Genomic DNA, 19,250 nt, shown 5'->3' with positions numbered 1-19,250 from the left:
TAATTTGATTACAAGTTTGATTTCTTTGCTTTCTTTTAATGCAAAAATTTTGCAAATTGTGTCCTTCAAAATGTGTCATTAAAAGTTAAAAGCCAAAAAATTCTACTTTTTCTCCTTTTTCTTGTTTGTTTTAACAAAAAGTTGTCAACTTTTTCTTTTCATTAATCTCTTCAAATAGTTCATGTTAATGGAATTTATTCTTACTTAATATAATATTGGTCTTAAGAAAAACACTCACTCTCAACCCCCATTCTCTTTTTATTGCAAATTATTGTTTAGTGAATATACATAAATATACGAAATTTGAATTTTGAACTTCTAAGTTGTAATGTATACCAAACCAATATTTGTAAGTTAATTGATACATAACACAATATTTATAAGTAAGTAAGAGAGATCTATTTAATTCAAATATGAGTGAACTCTTATGTCACTAGCTAGACCAAACTATCTTATTCTACTTTTTAAAAAATATATCACATCAAAATTTTCTAATTTTATTAGTTAGCAATATAAGAAGGAGGGGTATGCCGACGCAACTTTACATCGGCATAATCTCGAAATGCGTCGGTAGAAGTTACATTGACGTCGGAAAGGATATCGTGAGAAATGCCCTCTCCCGACGTGAGAACGGGACGGCGTCTACAAAGATTACTACTGATGCACTCTTCACCGACATGGTCAATACGTCGGGAATGCAGAACTACGGATGCGTGTTAACAGCATTGCAAATGCCTCACTGCTGACATCGCCGTATGCATCAGCGTTGTCTAGTACGCGACGTCAGCAGTGCAATCATATTTAATTTTTTTAATTAACCTAAATTAATAAAAAAATAATTTACTTCTAACTTTTATTAATTAATGTAAACTTAATAAAAATGTTAAAATTCTAAATTGAATTACAATTAACATAAAATTGAAAAAAAATTACAAAAATACCAAGTCGAATTTATTATTATTTGAAATATTAAAAAAGTACACGTTCTAGGTTGTTCAAATATAAATTACATCAATAATACAAAGTAAAAATGAAAACTTAGGCATAATTTAAAGCGTCGACTTTAGTTTCTCAACTTCTGCACATTGTTGCCTCAACACCACTGTAGCTAATATGATCATAGGGACATGGGCAGGATGTGCAAAGAGGAAAATCAAACATTATTACGAGTAGCGTTGAGAGAAACACGAGGTTGCTTCAAACAAAAAGAACCCTTACTCTGGTGGTTCAGACAATTTAAAAGACTTTCTATGACTTACCTGTTCGGCTCTCGATCTTGTCATTTTATGTTTCTTTCTTTCTAATCAATTGTCCGAACCACTAGAGTTAAGGTTCTTTCTGTTTCAAGCAAACTTGTATTTCTTCGGACGCGACTCGTAATAATGTCCAATTATCCTCTTTACACATGCTGCCCATGTCTCTATAATCAAACTAGCTATAATAATGTTCAACTTTCCCTTCCTTTGTTTGAGTTCCTCCATTGCACATAATGGTGAAATACACAACAAGTTCGATATCAAAAATAGATATACTATACATACAATAGAACATACATTTGTAGGAAATAAATGAACAGCCATCAATAGATATTCAAAAACATTAACATACATACAACAGAACAACCATCAACATTTATTCAAAAGCATCAATATACATTCAACAACATCAACATACATACAACAGAACCCAATGTCCAGATTTGCAATGTTCTCAATGTTCAGATTTGAAATGTCTATACATACAACAACAATGTCCTCAATGTTCAGATTTGAAATATCCTTAAAAGCATGCTAAAGAAGTAAAGAATGATGGGACAATGCCAATATATATGTTTATTAAATTGATATGAACACAATGATATAAAAGAAGAGATAAAATTTATCTATTTGAAAGGAATAAGAAAATTACCAGTTCCAACATCTAAAGAAATTAATTGAAATAGTTTGAAATATAATTTACCGAAAATGGAAGAACGGTGGCGAGGGAGATGCATGACGGATCGCGGATGGACGACATGTGTTAAAGACCGACCAAGATGTGAATCTCCGACGATAGTTGTGTGTGACGGAGATGATAAAACTTGAGAGGATGGAAGATTGGAGAGGATGGAAAAACGGATGAGAAGATGTGGATTGGATCTTCGAAATTTCAGTTTTATCTCAAAATATATAGGAAAACTTTCAACGCCGTTATCTATTCGTCGGGAATAGTTAGATCAAGTCCCGATGAATCACTAATGTCGTCGAGAGTAGGTGAACCGATCCCGATGCTCCATGCATGGCGTCAGAGATCTTGCTCTAACACATAATTAGTGTTTAAGTTTATCCCGATGTCTCGTGTAACCCGTCGGGAACCATATTCCGATGCTATGGATCTTGCTCTGACACATAATAATTGTTCGAGTTAATCTCGATGTCTTGTGTAACCCGTCGGAAACTATATTCGTATTTCTGACGCCGTTTAATAAGCGTTGGGGCTGACTTCTTTTTTTCCAACGTTTTTCATGACACGTCGGACAAAGATGATATTAAAATAAGGATTTCGCTGTGTCCTGACGTATGAATCCCGACATCAGAAATAGTCGTTTGTCCCGACGTTTCGTTCGTGAACGCTGTTTTGCGCATTGGAAAAATCTCGTTTTCTTATAGTGTAGTTTCTAAACTAGATTTAGTAATTTGTTTTATTTCATACTTCAAAATATGTGAGGTGGAGGTTGAATTCTTTAATTGAAGGAAATAAAGGGATCGAATGATCGAACAAATGGACAAAGAAATTGACAAAGTAACTTTATAGTGTTGGCTTATCCATAAGTCTGGAAATTCAAGAAAGTTAATGAGCTCCAAAAATTATAAAATAAGCTTACGTCTTCTAATTTCAATATACTATCTCAGTTTTACATGTGGTATAATAGTTTAAGAGAGTGCTCTTGTAATCGGGGTCGATGAGAGATTTCTGTATGATTGTAATAAATTATCTGAAACAATTTTAGTTTGTAATTTTTTTTTTTTGATTTTATGAGTTGTAACTGTTTGAGTCTTTTGTTTTTCAACATAAATGTACGTATAATATATATTATATATCTATATATCCAGAAGAAATTAAATTAAATGAGTTTAAATTTTATTTGTTTGGACTATAGATTTTAGGGAAATATTGTACCTATGGGTATATTTGTTAGGAAATATAAAAATAAGATATTCAATGAAAACATGGATTTGTATTTTATGTTTTTAGATATGTGTTTAGTGACAAATTCAGAGATTGGATTCTAATTTTAAAAAATGTTTAAATGTGTATAATACTATATAATTATAAATAAAAAACTAGAATTACCTATTATATTCACTAAGGTTTAGTTGACAATAAAATAATATTATTTTATTTATGAATATAATTTAAATTTAAAAATGACTAAATTGTAAATTCAGTCCCCTTTGGAAAAGGTAAGAGTACTCTCTAATCGTTTTAATAAAGCTTCATATATATATAGTCTTTACCTTTTATAAAATCGTCATAAATAGTATCTAATATGATTATTTTCTATGATTTTATCAAATCAAATGGACTAAACTCAAACTATATAAATAAAGGGACTAAATTCCTTTACTTTTAAAACTACAGAGACCAAATTTGTAATTTAACCTAAACTATTTATATAATTATTATTTTTTAATATTCTATACTTTATAATACATATATGATATTTTAAAAATGATCATTTATAACATGAAATATATTGTATTTATAAATGTTTTTATATGTATTTAATATAATTATGCATTTAAAAATGTAAAATTCAAATTATTAAAAATTGAACGGTTTTGAATCATAAAATCCGATAACTATTTGTAGAAACAGAATATAGGTTGTCTACCAACAAACGTATATTTCTTAAACTCAGAGAATCTGAAAACATAGAAGGCAATATGGATTTTCTACCAAATATGTCCTAAACTTTCTCTATTTCATGTTTAACGAATCCCTGTTCCTTCCATTCCTAAAATTAACGACATAAACTTATTAGATACAAAATTAAAGGGTTGGAGGCATATTAAAATAATTAATATTAAAATTAAAATAGAGTTATAATGATAAAAGTATTAGAGACCAATTAATGTTATTAGTCTCAAAAACTACTTCAAATAAAAAAGAGAAGAAATTAATGAACAGAAATGATAGAATTACTTTCGTCTTCATCTTCCTTGATAGAATCAATCATATCAACAACTTGGTTCATATTGGGCCTTGCATTAGGAGAATTCTCAACACATTTAACGCCAACAACCAACAAATTCACCATTCTCTCTTCACTTGCAGCTTCAGCCATTAAAGACCTATCCAAAACTTCAGCAGTCCATTCTTCTCTAAGAACAGTTTTAACCCAATCTGCTAAACAAATCCCTTTTTCATCTATCACAAGTTTCCCTGTTAGAAGCTCAAGAAGGATGAGACCAAATCCATAAACATCTGATTTGAAGGAGTTATTGGCCGTTTTGTGGCTTTGGATTTGCATTAGCCCATATTCACTTATGCATGGCTCCATGTTACCATTGATGAGTATGTTTGAAGATTTTAAGTTTCCATGAGGTATTTCATCTTGTTCTAAGGCTTTGTGCATGTGTGCTAATGCTTTGGCTGTTCTGCTTGCTATCTCTAGCCTGTTGATCCATGGCAATGGTTTGTTGTTGTGGCTTGATTCTGAGATTTCAAATGAGAAAAATTAGTGCTTTTCGGATTTTGTAATTTGTTACGGATAATTTTGGATCACAACAATAAGGGAAAATGAAAACTGGACTGAGACCCATGACAAGATCATGATGGACCAATCTCTCTCACGACCTCTAAATCGGAGTAGTCCAATTGGTTGGAAAGAAACTTTTGGAGGTTGGAGGTAATTTGAAAGATAAAGTTAAGAAAACGGGATATTATTAATAACCTCTATTTTTTTTTTTTTTTGCTTGAGATAAATTATAAGATATCCTTGTATTTATACCAATTGACACCCTTAAATTTATGACTAGAATTTTGTCAAACTCATTTGTGCTCAAGTGGCTGCAAATAACTTTCTAGACTATTCTTTCCAATCACGCCTTTTCCTCATCTATTCTAGGAGTTCTATGATATACTTTAAACATCTCCTATGAATAATTTCTCTAAAATATTCTAATACTCGGTATTTTTAGAAATTGGAATTTTGTTTGGGCTAGACTTAAATACTTTTAATCCAAATTCAAGCTTATATTTTAACGCAGTCACCACATGAGGTGTGAGGCAGACCTTTGAGTTATCCACCCTTCGATTCATCCTCCCTTTGAGGTTGACATCAACTTTTGAGGCCGAAGAGTCATATAGAGTATGTCCAGAATGGTCCAATTCAATGAAATGACAAATTTTCTTACCAGATTATGAAATAACCGGACTTTGAAAGGGAACAGAAGAAGAAATATGTCAACCTCCTCTATAAATACATCATTATAAGTCCATATCCGCCAACTTAAAATCCTACTCTTGAACTTTCTACTTTTCACACTCTTTCGCTCTCTAACAGTATCAGAGTGTGAATGACCACGTTAGTTTGCAAGTTTTCTCTTTTTCGTTCTACATTCTTTTCCCTTTCGAACAGATTCACAACGGATGGATTATGAAAACCAAATGGGATTGATTTAAACAAGAAAAAACAAAGAAACCAGTTAGTTGTTTAAAGTGAAACATGACAATATAAAAAAGCTTCAAATCTTACCATGGAGAAGGTTAAATAAGCTTCCATTAGGCTGAAATTCATAGACCAAAAGCTTCTCATGATCAGAACTATAAAAGGCAAGTGGTGGAAGCACATTAGGATGCTTCACTCTATCAATCTTCCACATTCTTTTCATAAACTCATCTGTTGAAATCCCCCAATCCTTAAACCTCTTAACAGCAAACACCATTCCATAATCAAACATAACCTTATAAAGACTCCCATGATTCCCTTTCCCAATCAACTCAGCAGGAGCCTTAAGCAAATCCTCAAACTTCAAACCATTCACCACTGAAGTTGTTATCAATGAAGATGACAAACCTCCACTGTCATTTGAAATCATTGAAAACTCCGGCTTGCTAGTTTTATATTCACTTGACAAAGAAACAGTACTAAACTTGTTGTTAAGTCCATCATCACTCACTGCTACAATTCTGTTGCTTGAAAGCCTCGAGTCCCCTTTGTTTTCTTTTCTCCTCCTTTTACATATAATGAAAATTACTATAACTGTTACCAAAATACCAATCAATATGTATCCTGAGTATATCAAGATATGATCTTTACTATTGTGGTTTGATTCATAAACTTCTTGTAGCTTGAGTGAGTGCCATTTTGAGCTCTTCGTAGAATCATCCACAGCAATAGAATTGGGAAAGAGGAGAAGAAATGAACAAACAAGGAACGTCCAGATGGAAACTTGGTTCATTTTTTTCAACTTTTTTTTTTGGGGGAAAATTAAATTGGACAAGTTAACAAGAGAATGGCTAATAAGAAGCAGAGAGGATAAAAGTTAAAGGGTGCGTATAATATAAAGACATTTTGGAATTCTCTAAGCTTACAATTGGCTATGGGTTGTTATTTTATTGGTAAAAAATGGAATCTTTTTTTTATGATTTGCAATATAAAGATGGAGAAAATGCCATTTTTATTTTATTGACAGCATTTGGAAATATACAAGCCGGCTGCTCCAAATAAGAAGTTAGTTGTTGTTTTTTTATATACATCAGTAAATGGAAACTCAGAAGAATGTTTCTGCTATAAATGTTAAGACAAAACTCATTCATTTTGTTTACTATTTGAAGAAGTCTTTTAATCAGCTCTTGATCAGTGGTTGACATTGATCCACTATTTTGATCAAGGAGGAAAAATCCCTTAATTGATCTGTTGGACTCATTCTCGAGCTTATTGATAAAATACCTTCACTATCTGTTGGACCCATGTCTCCTATAAAAAGAAGACAAAGTAGGGATCTATTTGGAGTGACTTTCTAAAAGTTTTAAAAAAGCTTGAAAAACCATTCAAAAGAGGTTTTAAATCTATTCAGGATTCTAGTTCAAAGTTAGTATTATCTTAACAGATGATGAACTTCTTGAAAGAATTAGAGGTCTTTACCAACCTCTTGCTCTCAGGGTCCTTACCACAATTATGATACCTTCACTGTTCGAACAATAACCCTTGTCTCCAAAGGGTCTATACGAAATGAGTTTTCAAGAGTTCTAAAAACATTTTAAATACTTGAAAGATCATTCTAAAGACGTCTTAATAAAGTTACTTAGGATTTAGACTTAAAGACAGTATTATCTTAACACATGATTAACTTCTCGAAGGAATTGGGGGTCACTGCAACCACCTCTTGGGAGTTGGGAGGGACTAAACTGCAAAAATGAAAAAAAAGGAAAGATGGACCACCTTGGATGTTCTAAAAGCTAGTTTCTATGTGTTGTTGAGTAATAAAAACAAAAGGGCTTTGGTATGTGATGTGATGTAATTATAGCTATGGTTCTTTTGGCTTTTTATAGTCTTTGAAATATTCAAGCCTGCTGATAATAAGCCAATAAATTGGACTCAGAATCTGATGTTTTGCAAGGATTAAGCTGAGAAAGAATGAAGCATATGAGACAGAGAGAGGCCCCCAAAACAATTGGAATTGTTCCTTTAATTTGTTACCAAATCTCTCATTGACATATGTCGAGATCTTAGAGATTTTCTTGGTATTTTTATTCAAGTGATTTCCTTTTGTTTAATCGTTTTGGACATCACAAAGGCTTACCATTTCACACCTTAATTTTCTATTATGAAATAAAAAGTTTATTGACCACACAATATAGCAAAGTCACACACGAGTGTCAACAATCAGAATAACATAGATACAAACTTAGAAAAACAATGCATAGTTTGGTAAAGACAATTGTGTGCCTAAAATGGATATTTTTACTAACATAAAAATAAGTAAAATTACAACATTGTACATATCTATAATTATTCTGTAAATACTTATGACACACGAACCTTGTCTTAGTGGATGTTCACTTAGAGTTCCATAAAGTGTGAGTCTCTCCCTCAATGAAACTTAGTGTGTGTTTGGAACACATTTCAAGTATTTAATTTAAAAATTAAGTTATTTTGAAAAAAATTAAAGCGTTTAATAACCATTCAAAATATAATTATTCATCAAAAGAGTTTAAATGAAAATGAGTTTCTTAAAAAACAATTTCTTTTTCTAAGTGGATCCAAACAATCTGATAATTAAAATATCCTTCAAAATATGAATATATCAAATCATAAATTACTTAAACTCTTCTTAAATGAGAGACTCCTCAAATGTAATTTTTCCACCTTCTCATTAATACACTCTCAAAAGAACTAATTAGGCTTCCCTAAGGTAGAGAAGCATTTCTCAAGTAAGGATGTCTTAGGCTCCTCCTACCAAACGAAGACACCCTTCTTATGAAGAAAGCTTCAAGGATGATTTTGAGCAACAACTTCATGTTCAGTGACAATGGGAGTTGCAACATTCAGCTACTGCGGAAGACAAAAGGCTTAAGTAAAAACTATTCAAAAGCGACAACCCTAGCAGGAAAACAACTCCTTGCACTTTAAATAGGCACAACGGAAATAGGAAAGCTTCCACACTCGAATTCTGCAAAGCATAAACCACAAAAAAATAAATCTACATAATTTTCCACCAACGAAAAATATAAAGTTTGCAGAATTAGCATTTTGAGAGACTTTCTATGACAACACAAAAACATCCCAAGAAACAACAAGCAATCCTAATTTCTGCTGGTCAACGTTGAATTTCAGGGGTGAAAACACTGACCAATCGGTTAGGGTTGGATCAGTTTGCAACCAAACCGAATCGACCCGATTAAAAATTAACCCAACTAGTTAAAATATTTTTGTTCGTCTGCATTTCAATCTTTCTCACTACTACAAAATTGAGTTTTAACTATACCAGTAATCGAAATATTGTTTCGTTAAAAATAAATAAAAGATAGGGTAGAAGTAAAATGTGCCATTAAACATAACAAATGTAGAATTTTTAACGAAATAGTTTTTGCAAAAATTTTGCGTCGTTAATTAACGACAAAATTTACGTGTCATTCAAAAGTTATTTAAATAAAAAATAATTTTATACAAGTGTCAAAAAAAGTCCCTAACCATTTGCACCGCCTCTCTGCCCTCCGACGCCGTCTCTCTCAATCCAATCGCCGTCGTCGTCTCCCTCCGCCATCCACCGCTCGCAGACCTTAGCCGTCGTCTCCCTCCGCCACCCACCACTCACAGCCCTCCGACCTCAGCCGTATACGATTTTCGGCCGTCGAATCACTCGAACAATCCAACCGATCGTTGCCGTTTTCTCCCTCCACCATCCACCGCTCGCATTTGATTTCCGGCCGCCGAATCACTCGAACAATCCAACTGCTCGCGGACGTCCGCCGTCGAGTTCTTCATACCACCTCGTCTGCCTATTGAATTATCGGCCTCCGTCGAATTCCTCCAAAAGATTTTTGCCATCGTTCAGCGAGGTAATTCCGAGGTAATTCCGTCGTCTGCCTATTGATTCTGTGTTTTTGTTGAATTTGTGGTGTTTTGGGATATGGGTATTGTTCTTTGACCTCTCTTTTTGGTCTTATGATACCATACCGTTTTTTGGGAATTCTGACATGAATTTGATTCTCTGTTTTCGTAATATCTATTGGGTTTCTTCTTCCCCTTTGTTGGAGTATTGGGAATTTGGTTGGTTGTTATTCAGCTGTTTTTAGGCCCCTTGTTCAAGAAAATTCTATTGGGTGTAAACTGAAGTTGGTGACTGATCTTGGTTTTTTCTATTTCTTGTTTTGATAGTTTTTTTCCTGTTTATTGAGCTTTTTTTAATCCCTTCAATCATGGAGCTATTTTGTTATATAACTATGAAGGAGTGAGCTTTTTGTGTATAGAACAATGAAAAATCACTTGGAACCTACACAATTTTGAATTATAGACAGAAAATTTTCAATGTATAATTGAAAAGTGATCGATACTTTTGAGATACAAACTCTTCAAGTGAGGGAAAAAAGAACTTAATGGAACACAATAAGAGAACCATAAAAAAAGTTGTCTGGTGGAATTGAGAGCCAAGACATTTCTGTGGTGGCCTTTTTCTGTCGTTGAACTTGTTGGGTTTTTTTTTCTTTTTTTACTTAAACTGATAGTGTTTGTTTATTTTGGTTGTAACTTTGGGGTTCTTCTCGTTCGAGTTGTTTTTGGAATCTTGTAGATTTGTGTGTATTTACTGCACATTGAACTGTTAAGGCTTCCTTGGAATGCAGAGTGTTTGGTTGCATTAGATCATCACTCATCTTTAGTGGATCAATTGTGGTTGTGCTCGTGTTATTTTAGCTTCATCCTTTGGGGCTGTTATTTTGTTTTCTATGATCCAAGTTCGAAGATTATGCTAAAGCTTTGTCACACATTCATTGTATTTTGGTTTAATGTGTTATTGAATTTACCATCACCAAAAAGGCAGAAATTTACTTGGTTGTTACATTTGTCAAAGATCTTGAGATGGATATGGTTTTTATGCTTATCTGGTGTACAAAAGGGTGTAAGTGGTTCAGTTAGCTTGGTTCCTAGCTATAAACTGAGATAGTCACGGTTTTAACTTGTATAGTTGACTTAACCAGCACTTATTAACTGTACGAACTACGCTGATTTGGGGTTTTTTTCAGTTTTAAATTTACCCCTCTACTTCTCTGGGAACTTTCTTTTTATAGTTTCTTATAGTTTCCCAGCATCCAAGGAGACTCTAATTTTCCATCCAAGAGAAAGTAACCGCCAAGATCATGCTCATCAGCTCATGCATTAGACACATTTTTTTTATTTGATGTTATATTGAACTTACCATCTTGGAAACTAATGTGATTGATTCATGCACAGATTATCTTCTCTTCTGTATGAGGAATAAGACTATTGAAACTTTTCTAAACTTTGGTGCTTCAGTGTGAACTTTTCATAGTATTCTAAAATGCGTGTTTTATTTTTGCTTTCATTTTTAAAAGGAAGATGACAATATGTGAAGGTCTAATTGCTATCTTTTAACTTCCTCGCGCTTCATAATCTCATTTGATCTTCCATGTCCAGCTCGTGTTGTGGTGTTTCAGCATTATTCTCGCTATTTTCTTGTTACCTACAGTCCATTTGACTCCTTTTATTTACACATGGTACTGTGGCTTAAGATTCGAGTTATCGGGTTTTGAATGGTGTTAGTATATTGTCCAGGTTAAGGTTCAATTAGTAAATTCTCGGTGAGTATCGAGACTTTGATCCCTTTCGAGTTTATTGTTGCTGTGGTTTTCGGTCCAACTTTTAAAATTTTGTTGTGTTTAGGTTCGTATTGTTTGAATGAGGTTTGAGACGGTTTCAGAGTAAATGATAGCTCCGGTAAACTCTTTGAGCATTGTTTTGTGTAACTTAGAAAATGTTATTGGGTCTTAGAGGTGGGTATCAATTTAATTTTATGATTTATGATTGATTTGAGATGGTTGAAAGTCAAAAAAGGATTTGTTTTGCGGTAGGGAAATTCAATCAATGATGATGAGATGATGTAGTTTCATGATATGTGTAGTTCTTTGTCCACATTTTTGAATTATCTTTCTAATCAAAGTTGACAAATATCTTAATGTTTTGTCAATATTATGTCCATAATACTTCATAAACCTAAATTAAAAAAACATCAAAACTAAATACTCTAGAAAAAACGAGTCAATTGTTTTGATTGATTCGTGCATCTTGGCATGGTGAAGTTTTTGTGCCTAGGATACAGTTTGGTTGTGCGTTGGTTTTTTTTTTTTTTTTTTGTAGGATATGGTTTTGTTTATGGTTGAGTGTGGATTGCCAGCATTTCTCTGTTTGGGTTTGCAGGCAAACCAAGCAAGGAACAGACCCCACAGCCTCAATTTTTCACACTCAACCATGTGGTAATGGTAAGAAAATACATATATTTACTGTCAATTTTAGTTTCCTGAGTTTTTTTCTTTTTTTATTTTTGTCATTGTGCTGTCAAAGAATTTGTTCTTGGAAACTCAATCTCGAGTTTTGAGTTTCTTTATTATCTAACGTGGAAGCTGAATGATAATTACACTTGATTTTAATAAATGTACTGTCTTTTCTGTGAAAAATATAATTTCTCTTTAACCTTTCAAGAACCATACTCTTCGAAGCATATTGTATATTAAACTCTTCATTAAGAAGAACCTTTGCTTTCTGTTCTTACTCGAGTAATTATTAAAGCCCTCTTTATGAGAGAAAGATGTCTTGGTTGGAACTTCTTCTTGAACCTGAAATGCTAGTTGACCTTGACAGAACAGAAATTGGAATAGTACTTCCAGAGAGACAATTGAGATGGTTAGAAATTAAACCCTTTTAATGGTTTCACTTACCAAGCCTGCAGTGCAGAGAAAAAGGCAAAAGCCAGAAGGCATTCTCTCTAATAACAGTTAGATGGAAGTGTTGCACCAACATTGAGGTTGTAGGTCCACATTATTTCCTCTAGTCATTTCTGGTCAGTATCCACATCCCATTATCGCTACTTGGTCAGAGCTCTAAAGAAAAATCAGAAAAAAGATTTAGAGTGGGGGAAAAGTTTGGGTTGTATCACATCAGATCCAATGGCAGAGCTCTAGATTTAAGAAGGAATGGTAATGGAAAATGGAATCATGATCTCATAAATGAAGGCTATCCAATTGCATTGTTTCATCATTCCGTTGTTACTTAATGAATAACCATAATGTTTCGAATACGAACATTAAGGAAGGTTGGTCTGATAGTTGAAGAAATGCATACACCCAAAACTAGCTGATGGTTGTTGTTTTTATTGCAAGCCATTAAATTTGTCAAAGATATCCTACAAGATTTTCTCGTCAGTTTTGGTGTGCTTGCATCATCATTTTCAGGCTCTTTTCTCTCGCCTTCTCTGAGACTATCAAACAGAGAAGATTCATTCTGTTGTTACTTAATAAAGTTTTTAGCACAATTTTTATAGTAGCTAAAAAAGAGAGGTGCAGTTGGCAAAGTTTTGAGGAAGGATAAATGAAAGAGGGAAAAAAAGAAGTTGTTGGTGGGTAAGGAATAGGAATTCAGAACCCAAAACGTTGCGTTGAGTTGTTGTGTTGCCGCCGGATACGGTACAACTTATCCTCGAGGACAAAGTAAATAACTGAGTGAGTACATATTTTTGAGTACATATTCTATAGATTGTACAGCTTTGCCTAATTTATCATTTATTATCTACTTGGTTTCATTCCACTTTGTTTAAGTGAAAATGAGAGGGGAGATTGGGGAAAACCTTCAGTCAGATTGTTTTCGAAACTTACATATAAACACTCTTATTTTCACTTAAAATAATGCAACCCGATGACCCAACCCAAGAAATAATGTTTGAGCCCAAGAAATAATGTTTGAGGCAGGATCACTATGTTTTGAAAAATTGTATTTAGTAGGCAGTTTGAGAGTAAAATGTATCAGTTACGCATTTTAAAGTTATCTTGAAATTTGATTTACACTTACGTTGGTTGATTTTTGAAGTCATACTTAAGTATTTTTAAATTGTTTCGAGAGTTAAGTTTCACTTAGACACTTTTGACCTTTTTGGCTTCAGCTATCACATTGACTTTGTTCGGAAAAGTATAACTTCTTTTCCACTCGGTCACAACTGGAGTTTTTGAATTAAAGTTTAAGGTTATTTTGGTCAAGAACATTCCCTCTGAACCTTTTTGGCTTCAGCTAAGGTTTTCAACAAAATTATAATCTTAAGTCTCGTTCTTATTGTTTTAGGGACATATCCAATAGTTTAGTGGCTGTTTAGGATGTCTAGTAAGTAGATTTCTACTTGCCGAATTTTTTTGTTGTCTTAGCATGCTTCATATTCATATGCTTTATGATGATTTTTGAGCTGAATGTGTTGCTGTGATTTTGGATGTTAAAGCATGACGAGTTGTTAAGTTACAAGAGTATTGTGGTGATGAACATACTTACATGTTGACTTTGTTTGGAAAAGTATAACTTCTTTTAAGTTGTGACCGAGTGTGTTGTTTAAATGTGATAATAAAGTATAGTCTAAGTCTAGAAGGCATGTTTAGGTTATGCAGGCCAGCCTATTTAGTGTTAGTTTGGGGTATGGGTATTTGTTAAGCCCCCAATCATCCACACGTACCAGAGAAAGGGCAAAAGAGGAAAAATGGGGAATTGGTACGGAAGTGAATGTTGGCACAAAAATAAATGGTTACTCGAGTGTGGATCATCTGTGAGGGGTTTATGAGGGGTTCTGGAAATTATTTGGAGGTGTGATCATTTTAGGAGCTCTTGAGGCTTTTGGAGAGGGAGGCAGCTCTTGATTCTGCCCTATCTTCTCTTTATGTTTTCCTTCCTTCTTGTTCTTAGTCTTGTGCTGTGTTCTTGCTTTATATGAGTATTTGAGATTATCTTGTAGTCGTTGGACATTTTTCATTGAATATCATCTTCTGAAGTGATTGTTACTGTTTAGAGTTCTTGTTTTGTATTTCTCTAAGTGCAGGGAAGTTGATACCTAACAGTATTTTGATTGTGCTTGTAAATCGTAACGGTTGCTTTGCTATATATCCCACATCTTGTCCTCAAGGTGTGTTTGAAGGGCAAGATAATGTGAGGGTACTAATATGCTAAGCTTCAACACGAGCTGCAAAACTAATAAAACCAGAACACAGAACAACCAGAATTCTGGGAGGAAACTATTGTATTGAATTCTTTCAACACCAACAAATAGTTCTTCGAATGATACCAGCCAAATAAGAGGACTGTCCTCTCCCTAATGAACAAAGATGATAACCAACCCTAGTACAAAATACCCACATATATATTCCCTCCCCTTTTCTGCCACGTGGTTCTAGGACCACTGATCTCTCTAACTACCATGTTGTCTATGTAGAATTTCCCTTTTTACCCCTCCTCTTATACACTTGAGTAATGGGTGACCTAGCATAATAGTGAACAGTAGTAGAGTAAGGGTGTAATGGTAATTAGATAGAGGTAGTTTTGTTATAAATAGGAGTTAGGTTTTGTTGGAAGGGAGGTCATATTTTTGTAGGTTAGTCCATGGCGGGTTGATTGTGGGAGAAAGACAATCATCTCAAAAGGTTATTAACGTACATTATTATTTCTTCACTGATGCTGCAACGCTATCTTTTGTGTTTTTCATATATTTTTCTGTGTTGGATACCTAACACTTTAGTTTATACTTTGAGGTCCTAATATCATCCTACTTTGTGATCTAAGCGCAGAAGTTTTTGTTTTGAGTGTCGGTGAGGAAATTCCATTTTCTGATTCAAGTAATCAGAAAACTCATAAGTTGTTATTATGGGCAAACCAGTATCCCGGTAAGGCTGTATGCTTTGAGTTATCTTCTCTTATGTGTAGCTTCTTATTTTTTCATCAATCCTAAGTTTATTTGTCCGTTGTCCATGAAGGTCGGATGTGAAATCTAAAGCTGAACGCAAATTTGAGAAGAAGGTCCAGTTTTATGAGAGTGAGTTTGGATTTCTGACATTAAACTTGATGGTGTTTGTTCCATAAGTTGCTTTACCGTCTTTGTTTCAAAAAACTTTTCATTTTATTGACTCTATCTGATTTGAAATAACTGGAGCTTCTCTTTTAGAGAAGCATTATTTGAATACAGAAATATAGATTAACAAATGACAAAACATATTTGATAGCATCTTGCTAACGGGATGCAAATTGCAAAAGATGCAGACGAAAATTGGCCACCCAGTGCAGGTTATCAAAAGAATACAAGCCTAATTTTACTTCAGTTGTCAGATTTCATTCTAAAACTTGTTTTTGTACTTTTCCAAAGCAAGTATCAATGTGTTTTCAGTTGATTTTTTTATTTCCGAATAAATGGAAGGTCACCTTTCAGAATTGCAAATCAAGTTATATTTCAATACCATTTTCTTGTTTAGGATTTTCAATTTAACTCTTGGGATGTTTATTTTCATTTTCGAACGTTGTTTGTGGTATCATAAACAATTGAATGCTAAATCTGGCTACATGCAGGAGTTGGAGAAAGTATTGCTACCTTGAATGCTCAAAAGAGTATAACCAAGGTAACATTAGTTATTCATTCTATTACTTTGCGGCTCTATATTTCTTCACTAGTTATGGCCATTCAGTTTTCTTAATATTCCTTTTCATTTTTGTCATTGGTGGCTTTTAATACCCGTCCATTTTTATTATGTGAATAGTTCTCGAACAATCTTTTGTTTCTCCTTTTTATCTTTTAAACTGACTATAGCTCTAATTTTCTTGAAATTTTCGATGTACGACATTTGTTGATAAGCACAATCAACCTCATGTATCCGTTGTAGTTAGTGCCATGTAATAATAATTTGTGTCAAAGTTAAGCCAAGTTTTTTTTAATATAACCAAACGTTGGAAGGTCATAAATTAATGATGAGACCACATAAACACCGATATGAGCTTGCTAGGATATCAACTGGTTCCTTAATCTTCTATTTATTTTTCTCAAGGTAATTACAAACAAAAGACTGAAAAACAGACTTAAGAATCAAGAACCGGATGTCTAAACCAACAACAAAATAACCAAACAGTAACAGAATCCAAACAAGGATCAACACTCGACAATCTGGAAAATAACAAAAGAAAAACAAGAACAATAGCAAGAACAAAGTAACTTGATCCTTCTACTTCTCCTATCTCTCAAGGAGTAAGGCAACCCTTTCCTTCACCATAATCTTCCTTCCTCCTTCTCACCCCAACTTCCTATTTATAACCATCTAACTGCCACATATCTAATTACCTTTATATCCCTGCCCTATACTAATCTAAGTATCTAAGAGAGCTCCCTCAACTTTATGCTTTTTACATAATATATATAGATAAAACCAATATAATACTAATAATTGCATGAGTCCTAGGTTCAGATCTCATGCATTTATTTTTTAATTTTTCCTTCATTGATATAAATCCCCCATCAATAAAATTTATGGATTCATCATTGCACATACGTAGTTACAAGGGTTTATTTGTATACCCTGAAATTTTCATCCTCTACTATGATAAATTTGACGTGGAGTGCTTCAATCTTTCTACTTTACTTTCAAATTTTAATATTTGAAAATAGTCGTTTTAGTTACTAGCATTATTGCTGGTTCAATAATATGAAGTGATTGTCAATAACGAGGAACTTAGGAGTTGGCTCTAGTTAGAATAGGAGCATTTTGATTGGTTCAGTGTTCTAATTCCTTGTATAAAGTATCCCCCCTTCCCCCCAAACCCAAAAAAAGAAGAAAAAGGAGAGGGAATAATTGATGCATTTTTTGTCACCATGCTTTCATTTTGCTCTTTTAGTATTATTCTAAAGTTGAATATATGTAACAGAAGAAAAACCATCGTAGACGTAAAAGAGACTTGAAGGCTTTTGATCTTTCTACACTGTCAGAGTTTCTTCCTGGATTGGAGGCGACAAAACAAAAACCCTCCGCAGCAGAGTTAAAACTAAATTGCAAGTCTAGGCTAAAGTTCATGTAGGTTGCTTGTTAGCGTTATTGACATGTTTTGCATGTTAGCATTATTGACATGTTTTGCAATTTATCCTTAATATTCATTATTGTAATGAGGTTCATTTTATCAGATTGAAGGAGAGAAAGCAAATGGGTACTGTTCTTAATCACCCTGTGTTTCAGGCAGACCCATTGAGAGCTGTTCAGCTACATTTATTGGGCACACAACCAACTGAGGAACCGAAGAAAAAAAAGATGAATAAAAATGGAAGCAAGAAAAGGAAAGAGAAGAAGTTGAAAGCTTCGGCAAGACCTTCATCTATGGAGATGTGACTAATCTCTCACCGGCATTCTTTTGCCATGTAAACCTCTTTGGTAAATACTTACATGCTCATTTTTATCTATTCTATTAACTTGTTTGTTAACATTAACAAGTTGATCTCGCTTGAGCTTTGAATTTTCTCCTGGAATCAGATTCCGGTAGGCTATTCTTGTTTTTGAATGCATAGGCAACCCATCTTGATTCTGTTTGTTTATAGATAGGAGCAGCTTCTCTTGAAACATTGTCTTAATATTTTAAATATTATCTTTGACTGAAATAATGGTCTATTTCTTCTTTTATAAAAATCCAAAAAAAAGGAAAAAAAAAAAAGAAAAAGAAAAAAGAAGCTGCTAAAGACTCCAATATCTATACAAATTTACAATGTTTGACAACAATAAGTTTAAATTTGAGCTCATTATTAAAGAGAATTCAATGGCGAACAAGCTGCCAAACACCAACTCCTGGAATTGCAGTACTCGTGAGAATATCTATGTAGAGAAATGGACGAGTTATTTCTTGTAATTACCTCAAAATTTATTGATTCCCATCATAGTTTGTTGGGTATATCATGAATTCTTTTTAAAATAATGTATTTTTTTTTAAAAATAATGTCAAAAATAGGGTAGAAAGAAAAATATTGACAAAAATAAGATAATTTGGGCAAAATCTGTATGAGGTGTACAACTTCCAAACAAAGTCGTGTACCCGTCCATAACTTCAATGAGATAACATGTGGATTATACACCTTTTCCTTTTTTTTATTAATATTTAAATCTTCAAATTTTAATTTTCAAAAATATTTTTTTATTAAATATCTTTTCAAATTCTAATTTCCAATTTTCAAAAATATCTTTATAAAATATATTTCAGAATTTCAAATTTCAATATCCTAAAATATTTTTTCAAATTCCAATTCTAATCTCCAATTCTTTTAAAAGAGATATATATTAATAAAATATGTTATTAAACAAATATTTGCGATGCATCGATATTAACAAAATATTTAATTTTTTTTTAAAAATCAAAATGATAAAAGTTATGACAAGAATAATTCTATTGTATGGAAATTAGAATATCTAATTTTTTTAAAATCAAAATATCTAATTATATTATACGATAAGAATATCTATTTTTTTTAGAATCAAAATGAAAAGAGTTATGACAATAAATTATTTTGTTAATATTAGTGGATTGTAAATATTTGTCTAATATATCTTTTAATAACATATTTTTGTTAATATATATCTTAAGAAAAGAAAAATATTTAATAAGGAATGATATTTTTTAAATTGAAAATTGAAATTTGGAAAGATATTTTTAGAAATTAAAATTTAGAGATAATATTTTGCGAAAAAAAAAAAAACTTTTAGTCATT

General features: G+C 32.8%; 2 protein-coding genes across 10 annotated transcripts; one reads left to right on the top strand and one right to left on the bottom strand.

The window, feature by feature from the left end:
- Nucleotides 1-4,159: 4,159 nt before the first annotated feature.
- LOC103498181 (probable inactive receptor kinase At2g26730) lies at nt 4,160-6,446 on the bottom strand. Its single transcript, XM_008460697.3, has 2 exons — nt 5,741-6,446; nt 4,160-4,698 (listed from the first exon to the last, which is right to left on the bottom strand). The coding sequence occupies exons 1-2, from the start codon at nt 6,444-6,446 to the stop codon at nt 4,160-4,162; spliced, it is 1,245 nt and encodes a 414-aa protein (XP_008458919.1).
- A 2,708-nt stretch (nt 6,447-9,154) lies between these two features.
- On the top strand, nt 9,155-18,155 carry LOC103498180 (uncharacterized). 9 transcript variants are annotated; one of them, XM_051089624.1, is made up of 8 exons: nt 9,155-9,560; nt 11,924-11,985; nt 15,316-15,411; nt 15,502-15,560; nt 15,690-15,808; nt 16,088-16,137; nt 17,432-17,577; nt 17,685-18,155. In XM_051089624.1, exons 5-8 carry the CDS (start codon nt 15,763-15,765, stop codon nt 17,884-17,886), a joined length of 444 nt encoding a protein of 147 aa, XP_050945581.1. In that variant the 5' UTR covers nt 9,155-9,560; nt 11,924-11,985; nt 15,316-15,411; nt 15,502-15,560; nt 15,690-15,762; the 3' UTR covers nt 17,887-18,155. The 9 variants fall into 9 exon arrangements, with proteins under 9 accessions (XP_050945581.1, XP_050945573.1, XP_050945577.1 ...); XM_051089623.1 differs by lacking the exons at nt 9,155-9,560; nt 15,690-15,808 and adding exons at nt 9,600-11,307; nt 11,390-11,443; XM_051089616.1 differs by lacking the exon at nt 15,690-15,808 and having other exon boundaries at nt 9,155-9,549.
- The last annotated feature ends 1,095 nt before the right edge of the window (nt 18,156-19,250 follow it).

This window comes from Cucumis melo, chromosome 9 (genome assembly GCF_025177605.1).
Source record: "Cucumis melo cultivar AY chromosome 9, USDA_Cmelo_AY_1.0, whole genome shotgun sequence".
NCBI lineage: Eukaryota > Viridiplantae > Streptophyta > Magnoliopsida > Cucurbitales > Cucurbitaceae > Cucumis > Cucumis melo.
The sequence above is the reverse complement of the archived record's forward strand: the minus strand, read 5'-3'. Positions and strand labels throughout refer to the sequence as shown.

Coding starts and splice junctions, on each gene's coding strand:
- LOC103498181 (XM_008460697.3), bottom strand. CDS start 6,446: ATGAACCAAGTTTCCATCTGGACGTTCCTTGTTTGTTCATTTCTTCTC. Junction 4,699..5,740: donor CTTATTTAACCTTCTCCATG/GTAAGATTTGAA, acceptor TTGAAATCTCAG/AATCAAGCCACAACAACAAA.
- LOC103498180 (XM_051089622.1), top strand. CDS start 15,392: ATGGGCAAACCAGTATCCCG. Junction 15,561..16,087: donor GAAGGTCCAGTTTTATGAGA/GTGAGTTTGGAT, acceptor GGCTACATGCAG/GAGTTGGAGAAAGTATTGCT. Junction 17,578..17,684: donor AAGTCTAGGCTAAAGTTCAT/GTAGGTTGCTTG, acceptor TCATTTTATCAG/ATTGAAGGAGAGAAAGCAAA.